This window comes from Hibiscus syriacus, unplaced genomic scaffold (genome assembly GCF_006381635.1).
Source record: "Hibiscus syriacus cultivar Baekdansim isolate YM2019G1 unplaced genomic scaffold, ASM638163v2 tig00110299_pilon, whole genome shotgun sequence".
Lineage (NCBI taxonomy): Eukaryota > Viridiplantae > Streptophyta > Magnoliopsida > Malvales > Malvaceae > Hibiscus > Hibiscus syriacus.
Window position 1 is genome coordinate 279,486 of NW_024062668.1, and position 20,718 is coordinate 300,203.

The 20,718-nt window shown below is 34.8% G+C and overlaps 4 protein-coding genes and 2 pseudogenes across 4 annotated transcripts; 4 read left to right on the top strand and 2 right to left on the bottom strand.

Annotated features, from left to right (window-relative positions):
* LOC120116513 overlaps positions 1-17,080 on the top strand; it is a 32,617-nt pseudogene extending 15,537 nt beyond the window's left edge.
* Positions 735-1,699, top strand: LOC120116515. The gene has a single exon (XM_039136987.1). The coding sequence runs from the start codon at positions 839-841 to the stop codon at positions 1,418-1,420; it is 582 nt and encodes a 193-aa protein (XP_038992918.1). The 5' UTR covers positions 735-838; the 3' UTR covers positions 1,421-1,699.
* On the bottom strand, positions 6,786-7,535 carry LOC120116580. The gene has a single exon (XM_039137028.1). It carries the CDS (start codon positions 7,533-7,535, stop codon positions 6,786-6,788), a length of 750 nt encoding a protein of 249 aa, XP_038992959.1.
* LOC120116581 (calcium uptake protein, mitochondrial-like) lies at positions 9,051-11,199 on the top strand. The gene is made up of 7 exons (XM_039137029.1): positions 9,051-9,243; positions 9,277-9,471; positions 9,577-9,644; positions 9,767-9,993; positions 10,152-10,449; positions 10,530-10,826; positions 10,931-11,199. The coding sequence occupies exons 1-7, from the start codon at positions 9,102-9,104 to the stop codon at positions 11,117-11,119; spliced, it is 1,416 nt and encodes a 471-aa protein (XP_038992960.1). The 5' UTR covers positions 9,051-9,101; the 3' UTR covers positions 11,120-11,199.
* LOC120116512 (NEDD8 ultimate buster 1-like) lies at positions 12,926-16,634 on the top strand. Its single transcript, XM_039136986.1, is given in 12 exon segments — positions 12,926-13,294; positions 13,512-13,634; positions 13,718-13,814; positions 14,123-14,158; positions 14,366-14,378; positions 14,381-14,552; positions 14,667-14,769; positions 15,168-15,349; positions 15,429-15,506; positions 15,778-15,880; positions 15,963-16,056; positions 16,218-16,634. Coding segments are annotated over 12 exon segments (1,668 nt in total). The 5' UTR covers positions 12,926-12,989; the 3' UTR covers positions 16,580-16,634.
* A 574-nt stretch (positions 17,081-17,654) lies between the features above and the next one.
* LOC120116582 lies at positions 17,655-19,713 on the bottom strand (annotated as a pseudogene).
* Between the last annotated feature and the right edge of the window lie 1,005 nt (positions 19,714-20,718).

Below are 20,718 nucleotides of genomic sequence, written 5' to 3' on the forward strand. Positions count from 1 at the left end.
TATAATTGTCAGTTTTACAGATGAATTTTCCCCTTTTAATTGATTCTGTTTAAATATTAGAAGTGCAGTAAGGGTAGAGTTGGTAGTGAGTGAAGAGGCGGTGGTGCCCATGTCATTTTCTCAAATCCGCAGGCTGGATTGAATTCCCAATTCCAAAAACCATTTGCGTCTAAACCCGAACCTGTGGTTAGATATAACGTCTTTAACGCTTCCGCCTCCACTTTCTCATTTCTCATTTACTCCCCTCCCACATTTATTAAATAAATTTATTTATTTTGTATATCGTGTTTGATATATATTAATTTTAAATTTAATAAATTGTATTTCTTAATCAATTATTAATAAATTATATTTAAAAGTTTTTATAATATATTTATGTAATAATTTTATGATATATATATATATGTATTTTTAAAATTATTATATTTATAATGTAATATGTGATATTTTTAATTAACTGATAATATATAAATTTATTTTAAATCCTAATTATAAATAATACATTAACAAACTTTTTTATTTTTCTAAGAAAAATAAGTCATCAATGGGAAAAAGAAAATAATAACAACGACCTCTGAGCCGCAACCAATAATAATGAAAGCGACAAAAATGTAAATAAACAAAAGTTTAGGGGTAGATCCGTGAAACCAAGAATTTAAAATATCAGCCCGTCAAATTTTATAACCCTCATCCCTAACCCCTTACCCTATAAATACATGGCTCGAGTAAAGCAAGGTTTGCCCAACTGAACAGCAAAACACGGCTCTTTAGAAATTTAAAAAGAAATAGCTCTTTTCTCCCTTCCTTAACTTTCTTCTCTGCAACAGCTTAATCGAAAATGGCGGCTTCTTCTAGAAGATCTAGCGCACCTGTTCTCCGGTCCCACTCTCCATCGTCTTCTTCATCCGCTTTCGCCTATTCGAGTTCAGGTTTCTCTTCTCGCTCCTCAACTTTCTTCAATCAACATAGATCTATTTCTCCACCGCGTGTTAATCTCTGCAATAAAACTCCATCATCGTCGTCCGTGCGGTTCACGCTTGATAACCGTCCGATCTCGCCGAACCGTTCGATTACCACCGTACGTAGAAACACGGAGGCGTTGAAGAATTTACAGAGCAAACTGCCGAAGCGGACTTGTATGTGTTCGCCTACAACGCATCCTGGTTCGTTCCGTTGCAGTCTTCATAAGAGCTTCAATAACTCGCACTCCGGCTCAGGTTACACGCCGAGCAATCGGCTTAATGCTCGTAGGTCTGCAATGACGAACTCGCTGGTGAGAATTGGTAGTGTCGAAGGAGATCTGGTCAGGAGAGCTTTGTCGGCTTTGATTAGACCTTCATCTCACCAGCAACGTCGACGCTCTGCTTTGCAGCCTAGGCCTAGCCGGCTCTCCGTGATGTCAAAAGCCGAGGATTTATGAGGATGTCGCATGCGGTATGTGTAATCTTTTATCGCTTATAGGTCAAGTCCGAGATTTTCCGGTAATTTGAGATCTAGCTTCGGCGTTACGCCGGCCGGTGGCGATGAAGCCAGATTCCGACGAGGAGGTTGGAGATCTGGACGAAGGATTCGAGTTCAAGTATTCTCCGGGTGACCGAAACCGTAAAATCCGAGGAACAGATTATAACATATAGTTTGTTGGTGTAAATACAGTTATATTGCGGCCAATGGCAAATTTGAGGAGCTTTTGGACTAAAAACCAACGCTTAAAATCTCTTGAAGTCACTAATCTAATCTAATTAAATCTGCTCAAACTAACTCCAATCTAAAATTTCCATACTCGATCTCCAGATTTGCTCGTCCTCGAGTTTTGTTTCCATTTGATTTGTTCTCCAAACACTATTTCATTCCATTCGATTGCAGTTCTTTACTTTTACCGTGATCGTTATTCTTTCGAGGTTTTCCGTTCCATCAGTTTCTTCTGTTTGTTTTATTTACCCATTCCGTCCACATCTTTTTTTCGTAAAATTTGTTTTTATTTTATTTGTTTTCAGTCTTTGTAAATTCATTTTAATTTTCTTCTATTGTCTGTTTTGCAGGAATTGGAGTATAAGTCGCGGGCGGAATTTACGTATACGGATTTTACTTGGACAAAAGGTAATTTGACTGATTTTTCGACCTTGAAGTCGAAAAAACCCTAGCGTTGGAGAAGAATATGAAATGACAATATTGGGCTTTGGACCCTTGATGAAAAATTAAGAGTATAACAAGTAAAACACAGATATGAAATCATATTAATTGGACTTAACTGATGCGTAAAGGGTAGAAGTAAAATGGTAATAAGGAAGAAAATAAACTACGGGGAAATCCCGCGATGGAGCCTTGCCTTGACAACCAAGTTTCAAATTAAATTTAGCAATTAATAATTATGGCCGTTTTCTTTTATATTTAAGGCCACAGGAGGCGCGATTATTTTATTAATAATGGAATAATGAAAACTAAGAGCATTGAATCTGCAATTAAAAAAATTGTATTGGTCATCAAACCATGACTAAAAAAACTGCATTATATCAAGCCCCAACAAAACGTTCCTACCTCCTAATTCCTACCGAATCTGCAACGCCATTACAGAAAATCAATACCCTCCACAACATTTTCATTCAACCCCACCAATGCTCCATGTTTTTCTGTTCAATTATATCAAAATATGATATATCGGAATTGAAAAAAGTCGGAACATACATTAAAAAGTCGAGCAATAATATATGCAGAGTATATATTGTTTCTGCATATATTGTTAATAGTCAGTAAATTATTTTCATATCATCTTTTTAAGTATTAAGTTTTTAGGGATCATTATTTTGATGTTGATTTCAGTACTTTTAAAAGCTTAGTATTTAAAAAGATGATATGAAAATAATGACTATTTTTAATTTTACCCTTTTATAATATTGGATATAACACCCCTCACCTAAAGTGGAGATCTCATTGTCAAACTTCGGAATTCTAGCCTGTAAATGAAGGCAAGGGTTTTTCGAAAGCGATAGATGTTGACGGTAGCGTCATCCTTGGGGTTTTTTCATTGTCGTCGCGCTCCAAACCCCACAACCGGGTAAGAGCGTCAAATCTCAATTGGATTCCATTTGCCCATAGTTTTCCTCAAGATGAATTAAGATTAAAAGAAAGTAACAATTTTCGGGTTTGTATTCTACCGGTAAATGAACATATCGTGTTGCTTTTGTTGTATTCTCATTCCTAGACAATAAATTACTTTATCCAGGTCGATTATTTTAAACTTCTATTTCGTTTTAACTAAATATTTATTTAGGATTTAAAGTTTAGCATTTATACATTATAAATATTTATTTAAGATCTATTTATCAATTAAACTTCATTCATTAATAAAATTTATTAAGTGATTTCAATAGTAAAAATGAGTGTTGTTATTTTTAAATATTTTAAGTTTAAATAAATACGTTTGTAAAATATGTATTATTAATAAATTAATTTTTTAAATAGACACTATTTTATAATTACTTAAGACTGTTCGAAAAAAAACTTTATCATTAATACAAAGTCACGGAAAAAATTACTGTATTAAGAACGATTTTGTATTGCTTTCTATAATTGTAAAATAAACATTATCCATCAAGGTTAATATAGAATTTCTATATTCATACAACTCGAACGGAGAAGATGAAATTTAAATGATATAACCTTTTTAGAGGAATAGATTTACAAAATATGAGTAGAGAAAATGAGAGGAAGCTGATAATTTTTTTCATTGCTTAAAACAATGAAATGAATTTTGTTATTTATAAGAAAGTGAGGGGTAAAACTGTAAAATAGATTAATTATTTCCAAAATTTATATTTTCGTATTATTTAAGTGTTTTTTCTTAACATCTTTTATTAATAATCTAATTAGATATCATTAGAATTTTATAATATTATATTTTAAATTTTTTTAATATAATTTCTTATATTCACAATACTTTCATCTCTTATGAGCATATGAGTCCTGTAGGGATAAAAGCAAAATTTTTATGTTAAAAGATGAATTTTTAAAATTTTAAAAAATAATATTATAAAATTATAGAATCATAAACACAAATTTTAAATAAAATTATATAAAAAATTAAAATAATATAATAATTTAAATTTTTAAGCATTCATTATCATATCAATTTTTCCTTGGGAGTTTCATAGTTAACATTATCTTCTTGCGGGCTTGCCCCCACATACTCTCACTCAAACCCAAAAAGAAAGATCAAATTTCCCTGTGATGATGTAAGCACCGTACCATCCCCACCAAATGTTTTCCGCCATCCAAGTGGGGAATCTAATCATCATCAATCCATCCAGAATGGATTGAGGAGATCTGACAATATAAAATTTTAATTTTACGTCTGTTTTTATATTCTATCTTGACTCAAGAAAAGGTCCTTTTGGTCTACAACTCTACTTTAAAACCATTAAAAATCTTATCAGATAAGGTGATTTCTGATATGCTAAATCCTGCAACCCTAGTTTACCTGTTTCCTAGTTTGAGGTTGGTAATCATCCCATCCAAATTCAGTGAAGGTTTTCCCTTGTTTATTTCTAGTTTGAGGATGATGACAAATGACAAACCCCATGTGCATGAACCAACCACGTGGGACCTTTGATGATTGTTTTCTCGACACGATAGGATAAGGATGGATTAATGGAGTTTTGGAAGTTTTTGTATTCAAGTGTTGCAATGCTATAGCTGCTGCTTACAAAAACAAAAGATAATGCGTAGAAGACTATGGTGTGGCAATTGGAGTTATGGAATTCAACTGTGTTGTTTGTCTCTTTCTGGATAAAACTGGGTGTTTAAGGTATCTGTCTACCTACTGGTATTTATTTCTTTATTTTATTATCTTCTTATCCCATATAATGTGTTAAGTATTAGATCAAGTGGAGTTGGTCAGATCAGATGATGTAACCTGTAAATTAATCTATTTATTTATTTTGTAACTTATGTTGATGATTTATAATTTATGATAATATTCTTCATTGATAAAGAGAATCGTTGATAAGAATAAATGATCAAACAACATTGATTAATATCATTTTTTTTTATCTTTTTGAAAATGTCAACGAGCAAAGAAAAGAGGTTTCAGACCCTTCGCTCAATCTCGTTCGAAATATTTTATAATGATATTTAGTGTGAGTGTTAGACACAATTTAATTATTATTATTATTTATAATTAATATGGTAGATAAACTTGATTGATGTGGTTAGTTGTCGATTAATTTTAACTCTAACAAATCATGTGATGCTTGTCCAAGAGTTGTGTTGATGGGGTCATAACTTCTCTAGGTGTAATATTCTGAATAGTACATGTCGGAAGATATTTGTTATGAGTTCTTTAAAAATCTTGAGATGGGAAAGAAATTTAGAAGAAGTGTAACTAAAATTATTATTTGTATTCTTGTAAATTCTGATCTTAACGGGAGTATTATCTCTTATATATATATAATGAAGAAAGCACGTTTCTACTTTCCTTACAACAGTTGAGACCTCATTGAAGCCCAAAAACATTGAACTGAACTTGTTGCTGGTGAGGGTTAATGTCTGATAATGTGACATTAAAGTGTTTCTTGCATTGCCCAAACATTTTTGGGCTCACTTTACTTGTTCTTGCTGGTCTCTATGGTGTTTTATGGAAGCTGCTAATGGCTCTTCTTTTTCTAATTGTTTTTGTACATGAAGCTATACACGTTCCTTGTCGTTCCAAAGGCAAAATGCCATATGAATATCTTCATTTTGGCTTAAAATAGTAAGCACCTTTCTCCGATTTACTTCTGTTACGAATAATGGTGAGTAAACAAACAAGATCGTACAATAAGATCGTAAAGATTTACACGAAATATTCTAAAAAAGAAGAAGAAAAAACACGGACAAAAGAGAGAAGTTCAGCATGTCAAACCTTAAAACCATAGTTACATAAATATGGTTGTACATACTAAATCCAAGGCCGTAGCTCATCACTTGTTCTTGATTTTTCTCTCATTTTATTTCTTTATCAAGCAGTCAAAAGAAAATTCGAGTAACACACTCTTAACTCTTTGTAGTAGCTCCTTCAACCAGCATTGTTTTATGGATTCATGAAAGAACTACCAAAAGGCAATTGCAACAAAACTCCTAATTCCAGCTGTTCCACAGATTTTCAACAGCCCTTGATCTTGCTATTGCCTTTTATCTTGTAATTTGCCAGTAGGGTGTGTCCCCTTTGTTTAAATGAACAGAAAGGAAGAGCTGTATTTTTATTTGTAGACAAGCATTTAAAGAATGTAGATGCCGAGGGTTACAATATTTAGTTACATTGAATAAGAGACGCTGGTATTTATTGCAACTTGAAGACGATGACAGGCAGGCTTTAATGTCTGCAACTCAAGGCATTATAAGCATATAACACTATAAGTCTATAACAGTGTCAAACCAGGGATGGATCGAGGGCACAGACGGGACAGTCATACCCTCAAATTTTTACATTATTATATATTTAAGATATATTTTTTTATATTTTCTATTGATAATTTGTTTTTGTCCCTAATATAATCCGTACCCGTGTCAAACCATCTACAAATTTTGAAGATATGGAACTGGAAACTCAAGAACATCCTAACAAACCATATATAAACCTTAAAGCATGTATAATTCTTGAAGATTTAGATTAAATGAACTCAAAATGGATATAAACTATCTGGTATGCATGGTGATGACAATCTTGGGGCTCCCTAACCTTATATCAGACTCACATGCAAAGGCATATAGGACTTGTCCCTTTGATTGGAAGGAAACATATAATGACCAAGTCAAGTGGGTTTCATGTCCTGAAACATAGCCGCCCATTTTGTGTGATCACCATAGTTCCCACTTTCTTTTTCCTTGTTGTAGTCACCATGAATCTTTGGGCTTGGAGGTCTTACATAGTTAAGAGGTGCTGATAGTTTTGGGCTCCTACATGTGAACATCAGCCTCTCCTGTGCCACTGCAACATCAATAGGACCAGATGGTGTAGGACTCCTATAACCGAGCACCAACTTCTCCTGCGTTTCTCTGTCTAGAGGCCCGGACAATTTTAAGCTCCTAGGAGGAGCAAGCAGCTTCTTCTCTTGTTCCCTGTAATCCAAGGGACCGGATTTTGCTATCTTCCTTGTTCTTGGCACTGGCTGCTCTATGTTAACCTCCTTTTCACTCTTGCACTTCCTTGTCAACACTCCCCTCCATTGATCCCGATAACGAACCGGCTCAGGAAGCGACTCGATTGCGTAATGCTGGTGGTGAACCAACTTGTTAACACACCTGTTGAAGCACTTTCTGGTTTTGTTGATTGCCAAAATGAGCTTGGACTGGCTATTAGAAGGCTGGTCAACTTCTTTCCTGGCAAGCTTGAGAATCTCAAGCCTGTGCTTGGCAACCGAAACGCCCATGCTCTGAAGAAACTGGTGGTTGAACTGTGCTAAATCCTCTCTTTGGAGATGATTGCGGGAGAAGGCGAGGCCATAGTCACGGATAAGAGAGGGGTCAAGGGCAGTTCTAGACAACCAAGAGTACCAATCCATGGGTTATACGATAGGATGCTGAAAAGATTGGAGATTGTTTCATGTGAGTGGTCCAACCTTCCTTGAGGGTTTATATAACAAATAGACAAGAAAGGTGAAGAGTAAATAAATATGGTGGGTGTATTGGGATTGTCAACATATTGAAATTCGGAAGGTAGTTGAAATTGTGGCAGCAACTACTTGTTCTATCTTCGAGTTGAATGAAATTTATTGAATAGCTTTAATGCTAATAGACATCGTTGTTCTCCTTAAAATATTTGGATTTGAATAGTTAAGTACGACGACGAATGTGTGTTATCATATGCTAAAGTAAATTCTAAACAGATATTATCTTATAATCATAGGCCTCTTCTTTTAGAGTATTTGTACTTTCAGCACCTTCATTACTAGTACTCTATCTGGAAAGCATCTCAATACATCAACTATAACTTTGTTTAAGCAAGACAAATTGCTCATTCAAATTTTCAGGGACAGTGACTTCTGTAGTGCCACTAGTGCAGTCACCGGAAAGACGATGTTCTTTTTCGACCTGCTCCTGCTTCTTTGATTCAGCTCTAGATTCATAATTACTTGAATCCAGTACTTCACGAAAAAAACATACTTTAACTCAAATCTAAAATCTAACAATAATTTGGTTCTTCATAGTTCAACTTCAAACCTAGTTTCTAACGCCAATGGTCCATCTTCTCGTTAGGATAAGTCCCGGTTGTCTATAAAAGATAGTAATTATTTAAAGACATAATGGATAGGCTAGCTGCTGTGCTCCGTGCCCAACATTCTCAAATTTCCATTTTCTCTCCGCTTAGCACGAATTCAAAAGTTAAATGTAAATGTTCATGTTTTCCTCACTAAAACGTTTGTTTGGTAAGAGGGAGCTTAAACAAGGAAAAAATAATAAATAAAAAAGTAAAAATTATCCATCAACCAATCAAGGATGATAGTTACTCGGGTTGAATTTTTAGTCCATCTAAATTCGCCTTGAAAGTTAAACCCCTTCATTCGTATTTCGATACGAGTTTTTAAAATCCCATTCAACTTAATTTTGACGTCAGAATCTATAATTGATTTAATTTGATATATATATTCATTTTTACGAAGTAAAACAAGAATTTAATTGAAAAATAACATAAAATATGAATTATCGTAATTATTTCTAAATATATAATTGATAATTATAATGTTAGGTTAGATCAAGTTAATTTTTTTTTCATCTTAGATCTGTATTGTATCTTATCTATTGGCCACAAAGAAATCTGACTTAGTTAAAATTTAAAATTTTAAAATAAAAATCGATCCAACCGAATCGATTTAAATCAAAACTCATCGGATGGGTATCCCATCCCTACCACCAACAATTAAATAAGGAAAGAAATTTTTTTGTAGTAGTAATCAAAATCAAACTCTAAAAGACCGCCATTTTTCTCGGTCAAAAACAACCGTCCTGAACGTATTATCATCCCAACTTAGTTATTATTCCATCATCATCGGTTAAAACCAAAGAAGAAGAAAAAAAGAGTTCAAATCACCAATTCACCCAAGCCTAGAATAAGAAAAAGAATCCGTACTATGTTCTCTTTGCCATCTCTCAGGAAATCCTCACCATTGATCAAACAAGTGGTTGCTAATCAACGGTCTGTGTTTAACCAATCGAAGGAATCTGCTTCATCTTCTTCGTATTTAAGCTTGTTGAAGAAACCTTCCTCCGGTGGTGGTTCCACTCGTTCCGGTGAACACACCAGTGGAAGGGAGGAATTGTTGAGATTAATCTCCACTGGGGTTTTCGTCGTTGGGTCTGGTTTAGGGTTTTGCTACTCTTCTCATTCTGCTTCGGTTTCTTTTGCCGATGCGCCCAATGGGGCGGCGACATTGGCCGCTGACGGCTTTTCCGATCAGTTCGAACATGTTCCCGAGAAGAAAACCAAGTATCTCTTTGGTGGTAATGTTGTGGGATTGAGAAAGCACCGATCTTGAATCTTTTTCCATCGCATTTCTTCATTATAAGTCTTTAATATATACATAATTTTTTATTCTAATGTTTCAGAATCATACAGGAGGAGAGTTTTCTTCAATTATGAGAAACGTATAAGGTTGCAAAGTCCTCCTGAAAAGGTAAAAGCTTTTCATATGAACTTAAAAACCGATATGTGACCACTCTAATGTGTTGGGACCGTAATTTAATACTATATATCTGAAGGGGGTGTTCTTATGAATTGTTTCTCTATATGAGTCAGGTATTCGATTACTTTGCATCCTATAGAACACCAGAAGGCGATGTTCTTATGAGACCGGGGGACTTGATGCGGGCGATTGTTCCGGTATTTCCTCCGTCTGAATCGAATTGGATTCGAGAGGGTTGTCTGAGAGGGGAACCGGTGAAGCCCGGGGAGTTACACTGCCCTCCGTCGTATTTTTTCATGCTTTTTGATACCAACAATGATGGACTCATATCTTTTGCCGAGTACGTTTCTCATTGTCTTGTTTAACTCTAGTATGAAACTGGACCATCGATAGAAAACATCGGAAAATTTGAAGTTTTCATGGGTGTGACCATACCTCAACACCCCTCGTTCAACCTTTAAGATCCTCAATTTTTGTTTTCAATTTCAACATTTGCAGGTACATCTTCTTTGTTACACTCCTTAGCATTCCTGAATCAAGCTTCTCCATTGCTTTCAAAATGTTCGACCTTGACAATAACGGAGAAATAGATAGGGAAGAATTCAAGCGAGTGATGACGCTGATGCGATCGCAAAATAAACAAGCGGCTCGCCACCGCGATGGGCGGAGAATTGGCCTCAAAATCGCGGAGCCTGTCGAGAACGGAGGCTTGGTGGAGTACTTCTTCGGCCAAGACGGCCAGACGTGTCTAAAACACGACAAATTCGTCCAATTTTTACGAGATTTACACCATGAAGTATGTGTTCCATTCAAGACAAGCTGGAATTAACATTCAGGAAGAAACTAGTTAGTAATTACCGTGTTTCGATTTTGTAGATTCTAAGGTTGGAGTTTGCTCATTACGACTACAAGCTGCATGGAACGATATCAGCTAAAGATTTCGCATTGTCGCTGGTGGCCGCTGCCGATATGAGCGACATAAGCAAGCTGCTCGATCGAGTCGACGAAATATCGAACGAATCAAGTCTCAAAGACGTTCGGATTTCATTCGAAGAATTCAAAAGCTTCGCTCATCTACGAAAGAAGCTGCGATCCTTTTCTCTAGCCATTTTCAGCTATGGAAAAGTAAGTGGGGTGCTAACCAAAACGGATTTCCAAAGAGCTGCATCCCAAGTACGTATCCTTTGCTATTTTCGTAGTATTCGGATCGAGTTGGGTGTCATATATAAGTATATTTTCAATATCATATATGTTAATGTTGCATGTTATTGTTGAAGGTATGTGAAGTATCGTTAACTGATAATGTGGTGAACATAATATTCCATTTGTTTGATTCGGATCGTGATGGGAGCCTAAGCTCGGACGAGTTCGTTCGAGTGGTAGAGAGGCGGGAAAGGGACGACTTTCAGCTTAAAACAGAGCATAAGGGATTGATATCTTGCCTGATGAGTTGTGCTACAAAATAATCAGTTGCTTCTTGAAAACCAGTACCTGTTGTTGCTAATTCATCCATGGTCTGTCGTGTATATATTTCATGGCAGATAATAAAAAAATATCATTTCATCGTGTTGGAATATTGCTACAAAATAAAAATGTTAACAATGACGGTTCAAAGAATAAATTGTTGTCTATTCATATTAAGTTTTAATATTATATTTTTTTTTACTTTCGGTTATAAAGTTTTGCCTTAACTAATCTGGACCGACCCATCGTGTTGCACATCTGGTTTTAATCTAAGTTATGTATAATACTTTCTCTAAACTTTATATCTATAGATATAAAGAATAAATATCATATAAAACTTTAAATTTAATGATATTAAAAATTCTAATCATAAAATATATTAAAATATTATCTTATAAATAAATATAAACATCCACGTAAATAAATATTCATAACAAACAAAATAATATTCTTGCCCATCCATTGATATTTTGGCATAAATTATCTTTTTAGGACCTTTCATTTTATTATTTCTTCAATCATAAATTCTAAATAATTATCTAATTCTCTTCAATTAAGGCCTCTTTTCGACACAATTAATGTCAAGGTCGATTCAACATACTAAATTAATTAATATGAGACTTATAAATAAACATTTTCCTAAATTTGAAGTTGTCGACGTAAAATGTTACAATTTATTTTAGAGTTATTTTATGAAGTTGGAAAATGAAATAAAATATAGAAATGAAAGGAAATAGAGAAAAAAAAAAGCATTGCAAGTTATTTTTTTTAATATCAGGACCAAACTCAAAAATTAAAAATATATATCTTTTTGTATTATGGATTAAATTAATAAAAAAAAAAATATATTATTATGTTACTTATTTAACTGCTACGCCATCTTTCTCTTCAGAAGTTGACGATACAATTATTGAAATGCACAAATCAAGTGACTAAAACATTATTTTTTAGAGTAATATAACAAAAACATAATTTAGTCAACAGTCAAGTGATGGTGAGTGTAGTTTATTCTAATAATAATAAAGGTAAACTATATATTTAAGGGTAAACTATATATTTAGTACCTAAATTATCAATTTTGATACATTTTAGTATCTAAACTTTCAATTTTTAAAACTATGCCTAATGTTTAGTTTTTATTTTATTTTAGTACCCGTTAAAAATTTAACGTTAAGTTAAAAAAAAAAAGTTTAGGTACTAAAATGGATAAAAACTAATAGTTTAGATACTAAACGTGTTAAGTTTTTAACGGTAGGGTACTAAAATGAAACAAAACTAAACATTAGGTATGGTTTTAATAAAAATTGAAAGTTTAGGTACTAAAATAGACCAAAATTGATAATTTAGGTATTAAACACATAATTTATCCTATATTTAATCACCCAACCATAACTTTGGTTCCATCTTGGTCCTAACTATTATTATTTTTAATTATATCTAAAGTTATGTTTTGTTTCGTTTTGATCATCTATCGTTAAAAAATTAATGGTGATATTAATATGTCACCATAAGGTAATGTCGCGTCATCATTTGAAAAATAAAAATTACCACGTTAACAATTCTGTTTTTTTTAGGACATGTGAGTAAAACATAACTAAAATGTAATATTAAGTATGATTTTTTTAAAAAAAATAGTTACATAACTAAAATAGAACCAAAGTGATAGTTGGATGATTAAATACATACTTTACCCTATAGTTGACCCCAAACTATTAAACTTGGTCCCCAAACTGTTAAACTTGGTCGCGAAGTTACCACAAACTATTAAACTTCTTTCAAACCTATATATAATTGGGACGTTTCGTCCTCACTGGGGAAGTCTTTGCCCTTTCAAAAAAGATAATTTTTTTTTACTCTTTTAATTATCTGGGTATGGCGAAATTGAAAATCGGAGGGACATGGGTTGGTGTTTTAGAGTTAGAATTGGAGAATTGGACGGTGGCTATGCTGAGGGAAGAGGTAGCCAAGCGATCGAACGGCCTTCATCCCGACTCCATCAACCTTATTTCTGCCGGTAAAGTTTTGAAAGACGGCGATGGGTCCCAGAAGTTAAGCCAATTGGGTATAAAAAACAATGCTAAGATTCTGGCCAGCCGTGTCTCCGTTGATGAAGGCAAGTCCTTGAAACAAGAGTTGATGGCCGAGGAAGAGCGCTCTCGTAGACTTGCTCGAGTCAAGTGAGTCTTTGGTCAACTCTGTACTTATTTTTATAGAAGCTGGGTGCTCTTTTTGATGGTTGATTGGGTTCTTGGTTTTATAGAAAATCATTGATTTAATCAAAGTTACCGAATTTATTCTAAATTGTGAGGAAAATTATGATCTTTAGAATCAGGAACATGTGTGAATGAAAATAAAACTACACGGTCACTAATCCATAGTTATCTCTATTGGCAGGGCATCTGCCACTGCACTTTCCAAGAGACATGTAGATGGCTCGTTACCAGTTGAAGACTTCAATATTGAACTTGAAAACCAGGGAGGGAAAAAAGTGCAATTAGGAACCGAGACTGATCAGCGGTATGCCTTTTTCTCTTTGGTTATTAAGATAGTTGACCCCATTTTTTTAAAACTAAATTAAGATATGAATGGTCTTTGAACAGGGCAGTGATGATGGGTTTGATGCTTCATGAAAATGCAAAGAATCTACTTAGGAGATTACTCTATAAAGATGCACTGGAAGTGCTTACCATGGGGGAGGTTATTTGCTAACATCCTCCCACATTTGCTTCAACACTGTTTTTTCTTGTTTGCATCTGGATTCTTAGAATAGCAGTTGATAAACTTTCTTGTCTGGAATGTTAATTGGATTTGGGGAATGCGTGTCGAATACAAATACATGTACATGGATATAATAAATTTTTCTCATATATTTGGAGGGTTGTATCTCTATACCCATGCCTAGATATGACATAGCTTGTTAGAGAAGCTGATAATATAGTTATATGTTGAAATAATTTTTTGGGTCTGATAATTAATTAATATACGTACCTTATTCTTTATTGTAGGAGGCTTTCTCACTTTGTGATCCCAAGGTCCTTGAGGTAAGACATTCTTTCTTAGAATTGAAGAAGGTTTATTTTCTGAATAAGTAGTCCATGCTGTGGATCAGTTTTCTGTTTATAGATACAAATAAAAGTTGCTTTAGCTTTTAGTTAACCCTATATATTCGTGAACATGCATATGCTATTGAATGATTGCGTGCTTTTTATAAAATCTTCCACACTTTGGCTGTGTGTGTTTGATTGCAGTTCATTGACAATGTACAATACTGCAAATAGACATTGTGTGGTGCTATTTCTTGCTTCGAGATATCAGTTGGCTTTCAGTAGCAGGAATACGCCTTGAAAAAGCCAGAGAAGGACTTGAACGTTGTCATGGGAAGGATTTTTCCCGTGTTAGACTCCTTCAAGCTGGTTGCCAACCAGAGCTTGCATTGTGAGTACTTTCAGAAAATTGCTTCAGTGGATCAATTTTTATTTTTCTGGTCTTGAATGAGAATGCTGTTGGTTGCGATGTTTGGCTAATCTCTTTTGCGTTCTATCTTTGTAGACATATGAGGTTGGAGTTGTTGGAAGGGGTGGTGGCATACCATAATGGTCAGTTTGATAAATCTAAAATGGCTCTGACATCTGCACAAGCAAAATTCTCACAGGTTCCTTTACTTATTGTCAAAGCAGCTAGTTCTTTTCAGATATCTTGTTTCGTTGTTCATCTTTATTTGATGGTTCTATTGTAAAGGGGAGAACATTGATTCTTCCCCTTTTTCTGATTTGACTGGGTTGGTCCGGGGGGACCACCACAGTGCCTCTCGTCTCAAAATACCCGTATCAGAATGCCTGCAGCCAACCTTTGAGCACAGGATTAGGTTTGGATTCAATGAGTAGATAAAATGGGAGTGTTTATTGTCGTATCTTATGAACCAAGAATTATAAGACTGGATTTGTAATTTGCTTGCCATTTCTTTTGTTTTTCCAACTTTTATTTTCTTAACCATACTTGATTGACATCCTTCTCCAACATTAAGCCTTATTGTTTGTGTGTTGATATCAGTTACAAGTGTCTGACGAAGCCTTATCTCATGTTATGAGCATGGGCTTTAAGGAACGTGATGCAAGGAGGGCATTACGATTGAACAATCAAGATATTGGGAGAGCTGTTGATTTTCTTTTTGAGGAAAAAGCAAAGATAGCACAAAAGAGGGAGGATGATATCAGGCATAGAGAGGAAATCATGTGGGTATAATATGCTTAATTTCTGTTTCAATTGTCATTTTCTTTTATGTACAAATAAAATAATGTAACAAATTTTCAGGGAGCTGAAGCAATATGGAGTAACACCATTGAAGAAGGCTGTGAATCTTGAGAAATTGAAAGAATTAGTGGCTATTGGGTGAGCAGTGTACTGTATTCTTCTTTGTCTATCTAAATCTTCATTGATGTGATATGATGACTATCATTTTGGTGTATACTTGTTGGCATCGAAAGTTCAAGTTGCTTCATAGTAATGAAAGTAAAATGGAGATAAGGACAGTTCATTCATTTAGGCTTTAGTGATACTTCCATTGTACCATCCACAAAAAGCTTAACTTTCTCCTTTTTTTTTCTTCTTTGCTTTTTCTTTTTATTTTGTTGGAAAGGCTAAGATATTTTTTATTTGGCAGATTTGAGAAGAAACTTGCTGCTGAAGCCCTTCGAAGGAATGAAAATGATTTTCAAAAGGCATTAGATGATCTGACCAATCCAGAAATTAATTCTGCTATCCAGGTTGACTCTTTTTTTTTATGAAATTTTCCCAATTTTAAATTTTATTGGCCTTGCGGCTTTCATTGACTATGTTTGTCTGCAGCTTGATATTGAATCAAGGAAAAGGAAAAGGAAGGAACGAGCCGCAAATGCTAGAATTGAAGAGCTTGTATCCATGGGATTTGACAGATCTAGAGGTAATGAGGAAATAGTTCTAACTTCTATACTTGTATTTTCAAAGTTGTTTTTCATTTTATGATCTAGATTGCTTTGTAGCTATGTTAGATATTCTAGTAACTTGAGTCCATAAACTTGACAAGGATTTTCTAGTAACATTCTGATATTTTCCCGGCTTCAGTGGTTGCTGCCGTTGCTTCCGTTCAGTTTGATGAAACTATGGAGCAAACATTGAGTCGACTGCTATCAGAATTTCAGCCACCACTCCCCGGTGTTGATGCTAACAGCATCAGGAATCCTGCTTCAGAGCCTAACCATGTGAACCCTGATATTGCGAGTGCCAATGCTGCTGCTGAAGGCCCGTCAACTTCTGCAGACGAAGAACGGGACGTGGAGATGGAAGATGAACTTGCAAGAGACATAGAAGGTGCTGATGCGTTATCGGACTACGACATTGAAGTCACAAAAGAAGGTGAAGCAATACAGGAGTATTGGACTCTTTTGGCCTCAACAGATAGTAAGGAAGCTCAATCTTCGGGATGAGAAAATAATTCTGAGCAAATTATTAGTAGTGCATATATTTGAAGAGGATGCACCACTGATACAGGCCTCAGTACAGGTAGTAAATCATAAAATAGTGTTCATGAATGTGTTACATGCATGGTATTTGTATCTGCATAAATGTATGTTGCATGCATGGTAGTGTATCTGAATAAATGTATAGTGCATCTTCATCCTCTGAATTTGTATCATATAATAATTATGTATGTCACATGCATGGTATTTGTATCTGCATTAATGTATATTGCATCTTCATGCTCTGAATTTGCATCATATAATAATTTTAATATATGAATTCAAAATATTTAAATGCGAAAAAAGAGAGTATTCACAAGTATTAGCAATCCTTGAATTTGATATACTGTTGTTACTTTGACAAGGCTTAACTCTATAAATCTATGACTAAAGTTAAAGAAGAATAACAACATTCATTGGTTTGAATCATAATTATTAGATTGACCTTCCGAGTCCATGATCATACTCATACGTGTCCTCGATCTTGGTATCCTTGTAATCCTTTGGAAGGGCATTGCAGTTAATGGTGTGCCACACAGGTCTCTCCTCTTCCTACAAAATCAGGGATAGAATCACAATCTTTTATTGGCATATCTTTTACCTTTACGACAGGTAATATCAGCTCTAAGAAACTAGCATCAATAGTGCTAAATCTAGAATTTGGAGCAGAGAGAGATTAAGACTCACGGGTGTTTGCATAGCATAGGGCTTTGAACAGTACGTGCATACTTGCATGTGGATAACTCTGTAATGGAACTAATCATTGCTCTCGGCTCTGAGCAGACAAATCTCACCTACAAACAGAAATAACAAAGCATAAAAAGATGAGAATGAATCTAAGATTAAAAATGCATGAACCTTTCCTTCCAAAGGAGATCTAAAAACCATATCACAATACTGTCACTTTGTTGCTTCATACCTCAGTTTCTCGGGGCTGATTAGTAAGATCACATAGGGTTCCATTCGAATATTGACGAGGGTGATACCTGCATTGAGACATGGCATCATTATAGTCCTTTTCTTTTATTTTCCTTCATTTAATTCAGCATAATCTTGTACTTTTCACCACTTGGAACTTATTTTTTTTGGTAAAAGTTAAAGGAACATTGTTGTTGTGATAAATGTAGTTGTGGCGGTGCACCCGTTTTGGTTTGGGTGGAGTGCCCGGATTGGTAGTTCTGTGAAGGATGTAGAGAATAGACAGACCCTTAGTGTTGGTGACAGGTCTAGGGTGATGATGGTTATCCGTAAACTAGCAGGTAAATAGATAACACTGTCAAATAGTAGTTTTTGTTCGAATGGATTACGTGGTCCTGCCAATGGTCATGTTAAGAGGTTGTAGTTAACCGGAAGATATGGAACTCCGGAGGCTTTGATAGGTGGAGTGAACGAGGAGGTCCGGAAGAGGTACCACAATTATAATAAACATACAAAGTTTGGTGCAACCTAAATTTTAAACCATACGAAATCTCACCTTTGTGAATTGTGATGCATCTTTTGATCGATGATCTTTTAATGTGGAGATGTCGGAGAGATTCTGGTTGAAAGCCGCAGTGGCCTCTTCATCATATACACCCAAGACAAATTCCCGAACCACCTGCAATAATTCCAAAATGGTAGAAAATGTACCATTGAGAAATTATAAAAGCTGCTGGTGGTAGCATACATCACAAGACGAAACTCTCAAACAAGTGAAAAAGCCCAAGTCTACTGTAAATATGAGCACCTTAAATTCAATAAAAGATCTACCTTATCATCTTCCACATGTAGTTTCCTCAACTGCTTTTGGTAGCAAAATTCAAAAGATCACCAACCCTCTTGCTGCAAAGAAAAGAGCCCACAACATAAGCATTAGAGACAGATATGAGTTAAGTGGCACATAACACCAAGGAAGAACAAAGCCTTTCTCAATTCTTTGCATTAATGTCCAATGACAGCATCATCAATTCAATATAGGCAACACCAAACAAACATTGTGAGGGACCAGGTGTCTACTCTGATAAAGCTTCTATCTTTCAGTACTTCCAGCAGTTCATCAGGTGTTTTCAGTTTAACACGTTTCTCGGACTCCACAATCATGCTACTAGTGTTCTGCTGAGTAACTGGCTTTAAAGTCTTGGTCTTTTCCACCTTTGGCAAGAAACATAAAATGATCTTTCCATCTTTATTAGGCATAAAACAGACTCCTGATCATCATCCTGCAAAATGTTCCAAACATTGTAATATTAGATCATTAAAAGTGGCAAGTCCAGATGGAACTTGATAGGTTCACATCAAAGGAAAACCAGCTCACTATTAAAGCTATATTCACACGGAAAATTACGACACGATTAAGACACTGAGATTTTCATTATTCTCATACCATTAATAACCATCTTTCAAGTTGCAATCTAGTTTGTACACATTCTCTCCAATTTCAAAATACAAACTTTCTCAAGCATTCAAACATAGAAAATAAATCATTACGCTGAAGTGTGTTGCTAGATAAAATGTATACTAGTTTATTTGAACTCGTTAGTAGGAAAACAAAATAAGTTGCAAATAATAAGAGCATGTTAAGCAGAAAACTTCAAAATAAAAATGTTCTCGCTTACATTAATGTGTACACGTAAAAGATTTCAGGATTTTTACATATTACTATTTTCAGTCTCTGGTTTACTAGGCTTCTCAAGTTCACCCTTCTATATTTAAGAACCGATAGCCTTTGATTGATCCACAAACACAAAGCAAAGAGAACATAAGCCAATTATTTGGCGTCCACCTTAGCGTGTCGGCTATGATTCATATTATCCAATTTTATCAAACAATCAGCTCTTAGCATGACTTTGTGTTATGAACTCACTCAGTTTCTTAATGATATGAACTCAAGTAATTAAGTTGTATTCCATTGAAGAACAAGAAATTACAGCAAATAGAGAAGATAGAAAGAGAAATAGGAGGGAAGAACAGAGAGAAACTAGAAAGGGAGAGAGTAACAGATTATAACAATATTTCATGCCCTTCCTTCATTGACTCCGCTATATTTTATAGCTAGTTACCGTAACCAACAAAGCCTTGGAATGTTGATCTGTCAATAATTGATAGGATTGCTGAGTTGGCATAGATGTTTGGGTCATAACACTTTGCTCTCATGAATAAATAGTCAGATTCAACACTTATTCGTAACTCTATAAAAGAACATTTGCCAAAAGGAGTTGGGGTTCACAAGTAAACAAACTAAACTCAATTGCAAAGTCTTTCTAGTTGGGGGGGGGGGGGAAAGGGGAACAATACTGATGCAGAAAACACTTTACACAGACATAAAGTCTATTTAGTTAGGGGTGAATTTATAAAATTTTGGAGATGAAAACTATGGATATAAAATAGAGAAAATACCTAAATTATAAGAGAATTTAAAATTTCATAGGGCCGATCGCCCTACCAGTCCCGCTGTCCATCCCTAACTACTAATTAACAATAAACAAGTAGCATGTCTTACAATCCAGGAAACATTCATACATCTAAAACAATAAAATCGTCGGGAATAGATATTTGAAGTGCCATCATAAGGTCTCATCATGAACTCAACTCTTCTACGTTTCACGCATGAACACAAGAATCAAAGAAAACCTAGAACTATAAAAAAAATAGATGAATTACATTTAAAAAGAAGAAGAAAAACTATGAAATATGGGCTGACCTACTTGAGATGAGAAAATCTGATCGGCTAAGACATTGCTGCCCAAGATATATACAACTGCTACCAAACTAAAAAACAGTCTCATATTTCCTTTTTTTCCGTTTTGAGGAACCGTAGTTTAATCTAGAACGATATAATTTGTGCCTGCTGAGAAGAAGGAAGTTGAGGAAGAAGAAGATGTATCCACAGCTGCTGAAGATGACACTGGTCTACGCAGGTTGAGCAATGGGATACCGCCACGTCATATAAGTGTGTGGCTAAGATGGGCTTCGTGTTGTTTTGTTAAAAAGTGTAAGCCATTCAACATGTTTATGGACTTAAGCCCCCAAAATCCTCTGCTTGAAATCTAAAATCTAGGCCTTTTTTTTATATGAAAATAACCTTAAAAAAGGATAAACTACGTGTTCAGTCATTCAATTATTTTTTT